At 34.3% G+C, this 9,529-nt stretch overlaps 1 protein-coding gene across 1 annotated transcript; it reads left to right on the top strand.

Annotated features, from left to right (window-relative positions):
* The first annotated feature begins 752 nt into the window (after positions 1-752).
* LOC132113840 (probable ATP-dependent RNA helicase DDX41) lies at positions 753-9,517 on the top strand. Its single transcript, XM_059521865.1, has 17 exons — positions 753-946; positions 1,343-1,432; positions 1,634-1,787; positions 2,195-2,269; positions 2,353-2,413; positions 2,504-2,640; positions 2,729-2,801; positions 3,339-3,492; positions 3,678-3,814; positions 3,969-4,131; positions 4,346-4,477; positions 5,408-5,479; positions 5,567-5,663; positions 5,991-6,140; positions 7,687-7,758; positions 8,711-8,821; positions 8,989-9,517. The coding sequence occupies exons 1-17, from the start codon at positions 920-922 to the stop codon at positions 9,123-9,125; spliced, it is 1,842 nt and encodes a 613-aa protein (XP_059377848.1). The 5' UTR covers positions 753-919; the 3' UTR covers positions 9,126-9,517.
* Positions 9,518-9,529: the final 12 nt, after the last annotated feature.

Here is a 9,529-nt window from a genome sequence, read left to right as displayed (position 1 = left end):
TTATTATTAAATTAGGGTCTCTGGGTTTATGACAGAGTAAATCTTCTTTGAAGGTTTGAGATCTCTTGAGAAATCAGTTTTGAGGTTTTTTTTTTTCATATTTTCCGACATCTTTGACTCTATCCAGGTTATATTAAACTAGAAAACATTATCTTAAACATTTGGAATGTAGATTTATACAATACCGTTAATGGCCAAGTGTATGTTGGCTTTGTTTTATTTTCGTTTTTTATTATTATTATTATTCACTTTTGATACTGTGAAAATCTTTCATGCCGAAAGATTAAAACATGACAGTTTTGGAAAAAAAAAAGTGTTGTGTTTGCTTTCTAAACTTATTTTGGCAACATGCAAATATGGTAATAATATAAAAAATATAAAAATAGCATACATTGGAATGAGAGATAAAATATTCAAATAAGAGTTTTCCGTTTTTGCCGTCCCAGTCTAAAGTTATTTACCTTGCTTCAAGGTTAAATAATAAGTTTAATGTTTTAAAGAAAGACTTAAAAGGTTTTTTTAGTTCTTTATTTTTTTCCTTCGTGAGTAAACAATAATCTTTTAGACAGAATCTTTGAGAATTACATTATTTGAATCTTTGAGAATTCACATTCTGCCTTACATCCCCTTGTTTGTTACACAGAAGAAAGAAATCATGCAGGTTTGGAACAATATCTTGGTGTACGGTATTTTTTTTACATCTCCGAAATGCTTTCGTTTCGTTTAGTCCTTTTGGGCCACCGTAGTATACGTAACCTATACGTCACGCTTCCGTTGAGCAGCAGCAGCAGCAACAGCGAAACATGCTAGCTAGTATAAACAATGCTTGTTTGAGTGTAATGTAACATTTATGTAGATATTATCTAAATATTATCGCTAAATTATAACCCTAAAGCCTGTAACGTTAACGTCGAGCATCATGGAAACGGAAAATCGACCAAAAAAGGTGAGTTTTAACGCATCTCAATAAAGTAAATGTTCGAGTAACAGATTTAACTATATTCGCTGTATTAAACGTGATTAATTATATCTCATTAAGATTTTTATGCACAGGTGTGGTACAGGTTATCTAAAATAAACGGCGTTTTGGCATTTTATATAGCAATTTAAAATATTGCGAAATTAAGCAGACGTCAGTGTGTATCAGCTATGTTTTTATATGTAATTTATGTATTAATCTGTTCTAATTTAGCCTGCATTTTTGTAAATTAGACAAAACTGTAAGAAGAGAATATGTGCGTCTGAACTGCTGTGTAACTTTGTGATGCTGATTACAGTTTGTGTCTAATGCTTTTTTTTGCAAAGGCCTACTAATGCTTTTTGACTTTTATGTAATTCTCAGAGAAACTACTCAGATAAGTCTGGATCAGATGGCTCAGAAGATGATGACTATGTGCCATATGTTCCTGTTAAGATCAGAAAACAGCAGATGGTAAGCAACCTCTACTAAGATCATAGCATGGCCATTCATTTTCATGATAAGTGTGATTCTGTTTCCTGTGGCAGCTCTGTGGTTCACCACCATTGTCTTTGCTGTATGTCACACCATGGTTTTTTAAAACTATATTTCGCTCTTTTGCCAACATAAGTCTGTGCATCCTAATTACGTATGTTTATTTGATTTGACCCTCAGCTCCAGAAGGTGATGCGATTCCGTGGGAAAGGGCTCACAGAGGAGGAACAAAAAGATAGTGGCGGAGAGCAGAAAGATGAGGATGACGGTCTGGGTCCCCGATCCAATGTCAGTCTTCTGGACCAGCACCAACACCTCAAGGAGAAAGCTGAAGGTCTTTATGTCCTCTTCTGTTCTTCATTACTTGTTTACTGTCTAACACAGTGGGTCTCAATCAGAGTGTCAATATAAGGTCAATTAAAGGGATAGTTCACCCAAAAATGAAAATTCTGTCATCATTTACTCACCCTCATGCCTTTCCAAACCTGTATGAGTTGATTTCTTATATTGAACATAAAAGAAGATATTTTGAAGATTGCTGGTAATCAAACAGTTGATGGTTCCCATTGATTTCCATATTGTTTATTTCCCTTCTATGATTCTGCACTATTTCTAGGTTACTTATCAAATAAGCAAAATTATACTGATGTGATTTTGTTAAGAAAAGTTTTAGAAATTTTTCTTGAGTGGTCTCGGTATGTTTCAGTTATTTATTTTCAAATTGTACATTAATAATTGCAGCTCGGAAGGAGTCTGCCAAGGAGAAACAACTGAAAGAGGAAGAAAAGATTCTGGAGAGCGTGGCTGAAGGCAGAGGTAAGCAAACCGAATCATTAAATTAATAGGTCGGAAGTATTTAAAAAAAATCAAAAACATGCATCTTTCCATATCTTTATCAGCTCTAATGTCTGTGAAGGAAATGGCCAAAGGTATCACATATGAAGACCCAATAAAAACAAGGTGAGCTGCCTTTAACTCTCATTTGTCAGATTAGTTGTGGGTTTTTCCCAAATAAAGACAACAGCAATCAACTTCTTATTTACTCTTCAGCTGGAAAGCGCCACGTTACATTCATGGCATGCCAGCAGCACGGCATGAACGTGTACGGAAAAAGTACCACATTCTTGTTGAAGGTGAAGGCATTCCACCACCCATTAAGACCTTCAGAGAGATGAAGTTTCCTCAGGGTAAGATCCATCCCACCTGTTTTACATGCAGCACCTCACTCTAAGCTTCACTCTAACGGCACGCTCTCAACTTTAATGCTCTTTGCAGCCATCCTTAAAGGACTGAAGAAAAAAGGAATCATTCACCCGACACCCATTCAGATCCAGGGAATACCAACCATGTGAGTTTCGCTTTGGCCAATATTCAGGCATTATCATACAGTGTCAGCTGGTCAGATGGTTTTAGCTTTTTGTCTTTAAAAAATGTGCAAATTAATAAAATGCATCTCTTACATATAAATTGTTAGAATTTATTAAGTAATAGATAATAAATTATAGGGCTGCTCCGATCACAATCGGCTGATCGTTATGCGCATCTTGTCAGTAAAGTGGTTCTCTAATCAGCGGTAAATTCCATTAGGTGTGTGATTTCACATAGATCAGCTGTTACTACACAGAGCCGTTGTTAACAGAGAAGCTGCGCAAATCCACGTTCATTTTCAGCGTTTATTTGCGCATCTCAGTTAACAACGGCTCTGTGTAGTAACAGCTGCTCTATGTGAAATCACGCACCTGATGGTATTTACCGCTGATTAGAGAACCGACTTTACTGACGAGATGCGCATTAACAATCGGCCGATCGTGATCGGAGCAGCCCTAATAAATTATATATTTATTTTAATTATTTTTTGAATTTGTTTGTTCGTTTGTTTGTTTAGTCTCTCTGGCAGGGACATGATTGGCATTGCTTTCACCGGCTCAGGGAAAACTCTGGTTTTCACGCTGCCCATCATTATGTTTTGTCTGGAGCAGGAGAAACGGCTACCCTTCTGTAAGAGAGAGGGACCCTATGGCCTCATCATCTGCCCTTCTGTAAGCCTACTTTGTCAACATCCTGTGTCGTCTGCCGGATATACAGCAGAAAAATGAGAAGCAGATTACCCATGTGGAACAAAACTATTTCATCATAGAAATCATAAGTCAAGAGGCAGACAGTACAGGCACCAGACAGCAACAGTATGGCCAATTATTTATTGTGTCTTTCTCTCCATCTGTAGAGAGAGCTGGCGAGACAGACACATGGTGTCATTGAATACTACTGTAAACTCCTAGAGGATGAAGGGGCTCCTCAGTTGCGCTGTGCCCTGTGTATTGGGGGCATGTCTGTCAAAGAACAAATGGAGGTGGTGAAACAGTAAGTCACTTTGTTTCAATTTAGTGTTTTAATTTCCCGATGTGACTTTTGAAAAGAAGGACAAAAATGACTGGGAAATTGTACTTGTTCTTTATTTGGATGCTGATTGCTTTAGAAATCCCTTCTAAACTTGCAAATGATTGTGTGATTGTAGTGGGGTGCACATGATGGTGGCCACTCCAGGCAGACTAATGGACCTGCTGAACAAGAAGATGGTGAGTCTGGATATCTGCCGCTATCTGGCTCTGGACGAGGCTGACAGGATGATTGACATGGGTTTTGAGGAGGACATCAGGACCATCTTCTCTTACTTTAAGGTACTTTTATGCACATTTATGCACATCTACTGTTTAGGTTATCCAGTAATAGAGTATTTAGTCAGTAAATATATTAAAACGTTACCCTCCTTTTTCAAAGTTTTCCTGAAAATGAAGTGTTTTAGAACTAGAATAATAGTGTTTTATAAGTAATGAATGATTTTTAAAATAATTTTATGATTATTATGAATTTATTAATTATGATTTGCTTTAGGGTCAGAGACAAACACTGCTTTTCAGTGCCACTATGCCCAAGAAGATTCAGAACTTTGCCAAAAGTGCTTTGGTGAAACCTATCACCATTAATGTGGGCAGAGCTGGAGCTGCAAGCTTGGACGTCATCCAGGTACGATATTAAGATTCATGCAAGGCCCAGCATTATTCTTTCCTCATGTTCCATCCCATCCTTGTAGTTGTTTTGTGAGTTTTGCCAAGGTGGATTTTTCGAGTGTTGTGAAACATACACTACTGTTTCAAAAGTTTGGGGTCAGTAAGATATCAATTTTTTTAATGCATTTTATTCAGCAAACTTGCATTAAATGGATCAAATGCTGTAGTAAACACATTTGTTATTATATATACATTTATGTTTATTTTATTGTTTATTTCTATTAAATAAAAATCATGGTAAAATGATTCCTGCTGTCCACAAAAATATTAAGCAGCACAACTTATAAGAAAGGTTTTTGAGTGGCGCAAGGCAAGTTTATTTATATAGCACATTTCGTACACAATGGTAATCAAAGTGCTTTACATAAAAGAAAGTAAAAATCATGAAGAAAAATAATTACAAAAATAAAACAAGCAATTTAAAAACTTTGAAAATGATAAAAAAAATACTTATTTAAAATTAATTTAAAACATTTAAAAATCTAAAATGATTTGACAAAATACAGTGAATATGTAAAAACAGTGCAACGTTTCTAGATCATGTGACACTGAAGACTGTCATGATGCTGAAAATTCACCTTTTCAACCACAGAAATAAGGTTAATAAAAAAAAAAAAAAAAAATATATATATATATATATATATATATATATATATATATATAATCTAAAAATATAAAATATATAAAAAAAATTATTTTAATAGTATTAATATTTCACAATCTTTCTGTTTTAGTGTATTTTTGGTCAAATAAATGCAGCCATGATGAGCATAAGAGACTTTCAAAAACACATAAAAAATCTAAACCAACCCCAAACCGTTGAAGATATTGTGTAATACTTAATCAGAACAGAAAGTTTTACTTGTATACATCCTGTCACTTTTAGGAAGTGGAGTATGTCAAAGAAGAGGCCAAGATGGTTTACCTCCTGGAGTGTCTCCAGAAGAGCCCACCGCCGGCACGTAGCTTTTTACACTTTTTAAACCACATCTGAGAATCCTGCATAAACTCTTCTAACCATCACACTTACCATTTTGTTTTTTAGGTATTAATATTTGCTGAGAAGAAAGCAGATGTAGATGCCATACATGAGTATCTTCTGCTGAAAGGTGTGGAGGCGGTGGCTATTCATGGTGGAAAAGGTACGACATCATCCATCTCAATCTGCTTGTAGCACAAACCCCATCAGTCAGGTTTTTGCATGCCGTTTCCTGCAGCTACAGCTGCTCTCCACTGGGTGTCAGCTTCTGCTATCATAGCACCAAACCAGTGTTCAAACTATGTCCGAAGGTTAACCTCAAAGCAGCAAAGTGTCTGTGGCTCTACTTCACCCTGATCATACACTAAATACTCCAGCTCATGTTACCTAAAATATATAATAGTTATGAATCTGACTGTTCAGCACAAAGTTAAACAGGTCATACAGTTCAACCACGCTCTGCTCAATAAACTCTACGTGTGCTTTTCAGACCAGGAAGAGAGAACGAAAGCCATTGAGGCGTTCAAAGAGGAAAAGAAAGATGTTTTAGTGGCTACTGATGTTGCTTCGAAGGGTCTGGATTTTCCAGCTATCCAGCATGTTGTCAATTATGACATGCCAGAGGAGATTGAGAACTATGGTAGGTGTTCATATTATTTGGCATGGTTTATTATTAAAGCTTATTGGCTTGTATACACTACCTTTCAAATGTTTGAGGGTCAGTAAGATTTATTTATTTATTACTATAATCAGCAAGGCACATGAAAAATGATTTAAAAAAGTGTCTTTATAATGCTACAAAAGAGCTCTATTTGCGAATAAGCTTTGAGCTTTGTTTATCAAAAATATTAAGAAGCACAACTATTTTCAACATCTCTGCATAACAATAAATGTTACTTGAGCACCAAATCAGCATAGTAAAATGCTTTCTGAATGATCATGTGTCATGTGCTGAAGACTGAAGTAATGACTGCTGAAAATTCATCAAGCATAAATTACATTAAAAATAAAATCTTTTAAATGGCAATAACATTTTACAGATAGGGCTGTCAATTTAACAGTATCATTAAATTTTTTTTTTCATTTAACAATAATTGACTCAATTTGATTTATGATTAATTAGATTAATTTACACACCATGTAATTAATTAGATTAAAAATTGAATTGCTAGACAGTTCATAAAGTATATAGAAACCACAATTAAAATCAAAATATCAAAAGTTGCATTTATGTTAAGTAACAAAAGTACAAGCACTTCTTTCAGGCAAAACATTTGACAGAAGTTTATACAACCTCTAAACCAACTTTAACTTTGAAGCCAATTGATTAACTGATGTTGCAAAAATGAATCAGAAAAGTGAAATTCTGAGAAAAGATGCCACTTGATTTGCATATTCAGGTGCATTTCAATAAATTAGAATGTTGTGGAAAAGTTCATTTATTTCAGTCATTCAACTCAAATTGTGAAACTTGTGTATTAAATAAATTCAGTGCAACTGTGATGATTTTGGCTCACATTTAATAAAAAAACAATGAACTTTTCCATGACATTCTAATTTCTTGAGATGCACCTGTATATACAAAAAAAAATGTACAGTAAGATTTCAAATGTTTTTTAAAGAATTCTCTTCTGCTCACCAAGCCTGCATTTATTGATCCAAAATAAAATAAACCTGAAATATTCTACTCAGCTGCTTTCAGCATATTAACAATAATAATAATAAATATATATATATATATATATATATATATATATATATATATATATATATATATATATATATATAATTTATTTTTATTTTTTTTATGTTTTTGAGCAGCAAATCAGAATATTAGAATGATTTCTGAAGGATCATGTGAAGCTGAAAACTGGAATGATGATGCTAAAAAAATCATCTTTGAAATCACAGGAAATAAAATTATTTAGCAATTATTTTAAATAGTAAACATATATAAAATATAATATTTCACAATATTACTGCTTTTGCTGTACTTTGGACCAAATAAATGCAGGCTTGGTCAGCAAAACACAAAAAAAAAAACATAAAAAATCTTACTGTTCAGAAAGGTTTGACTGGTTGTGTGTGTGTGTGTGTGTGTGTGTGTGTGTATATTTATATTTATGTATGTATGTTTATATTTATGTATGTATGTTTGAAAAGTATGTAACATGTTTATTCCACAGTCCACAGAATAGGCAGAACAGGTCGATCCGGAAAGACTGGAATAGCCACAACATTTATTAACAAAGGATGTGGTAAGTTTTATTATTATTTATTTATATATATATATATATACAGGGGTGCACATAATTTTTTCAGCCTGGTTCTCATAAGAGAACCTGGAGATTTGGTTTGGTCCTCACACTCACGTCGCATCAAATGCAACTATAAAAAATGATTTAATAATAGTTATAATATTATTACACTTTATTTAGTATTTTAAAAATTAAATAATTGTAAATAAACTAAATAATAGTGTGTGATTATTATAAAAAATAAAAAGCAGTCCTAGTATTAAATACAAATGCATTTATTTTATAGTAAATAAACTTAAAAATAAAATGCTAATATTTCCTACTACTTTGTTTGCCTCTTTAAGAAGAATCGCTTTATGTATTCCCCAATTTTAAGTCGCTTTGGAAAAAAGCGTCTAAAAATAAATAAACAAAAGCGTTTTCACATATTCAAACTTAAAATCAGCAGGCTTTTATTTTGGCGGGTTGACGGCAAGTAAGTATACGCGCTCCCGGATTTAGCACCGCTGCTGATTAAAGAGCGTCAGTGGATGAATGTCACAGTTTTGCACTGTGCTTTGAAACGGTAGACGTAGCCTAGATTTATGCTTTCAGGTTGAAAATAAAACTTATATAGTACAGTTTGTGATCTAAAATGGTAATTGTGCATTAACAGCTGTCAACCATGTCTGTACGCAAATGTGCTGTCAGTACATATTTATATTACGCATTTTTTTATTTTGGTCGCGCATGCAGACCTGCGGACCACTTATGTGCACCCCTGTGTGTGTGTGTATATATATATATATATATATATATATAGATTGAACTTTGGTGTCTCTCTGTCTGTTTTCATTTCTTTCAGTTCTTGTTCCCCCTTCCGATATTAAATTACCACACACAGTGAATTATAATTTTAGAGAATAAACTATATAGAGGTAATTGTGCATCAAAATCCTTTTTTTTTAAATAGATGAGTCTGTACTAATGGATCTGAGAGCTCTGTTGGTTGAAGCCAAGCAGAAGGTCCCTCCTGTGCTGCAGGTTCTCCAAACGGGAGACGAGACGATGCTGGATATTGGAGGTACAAATGATGCACTTCTTACTGAAACAAGCTTATATAGCCAGTTGAGCGCATGCCCAAAATTATTGCAACATTTGCCTGGTTGTGCAAAGAGGATCTGCAGCGCTCAAAAGTATAAGATAATACATTGTCTAACATTTTTATTTTTATTGCTTTTTCCATCCTAGAAGAGAGAGGCTGTACATTTTGTGGTGGTTTGGGCCACAGGATCACAGTCTGTCCCAAACTGGAGGCCATGCAGACAAAACAGGTCACCAACATCGGCCGCAAGGACTATCTGGCCAGCAGCTCCATGGATTTTTAATGCTGTCTGCTACTTTGTCATCAAATCTTTCCTTGAGAGAGGTTCCTGTATCATGTCCAATGTCATTTTGTGCAAAATGCATTATTCTTGGAACTGTACTTTTTTTTTCAGTGACCTATCTTTTTTGTTGCAAAATACAGTCAAAAAGCTTTGTGTAAGAAAAACAATATATTAAAGTTGGATTTTGCTAGACTTTTCAGTAGGTTTTGCTTCATAATGATGTTGTCATGTAATAATGTAACAGCTGAGTTATTACAGTATGTATCTGAAACCCACTCTGCATGTTTTTGACCGTTTATTTGCTACACATCCAGTGTAAATAAGTAATGGTCAACTCATCCACCCTTTTTACTTTATGAAGCCATCTGCAATAAAATTCTTCTCTGATATTATCTCTGGTTACA

Source organism: Carassius carassius, chromosome 33 (genome assembly GCF_963082965.1).
Source record: "Carassius carassius chromosome 33, fCarCar2.1, whole genome shotgun sequence".
NCBI lineage: Eukaryota > Metazoa > Chordata > Actinopteri > Cypriniformes > Cyprinidae > Carassius > Carassius carassius.
Note: the sequence above shows the minus strand (reverse complement) of the source record. Positions and strands in the feature narration are given on the sequence as shown.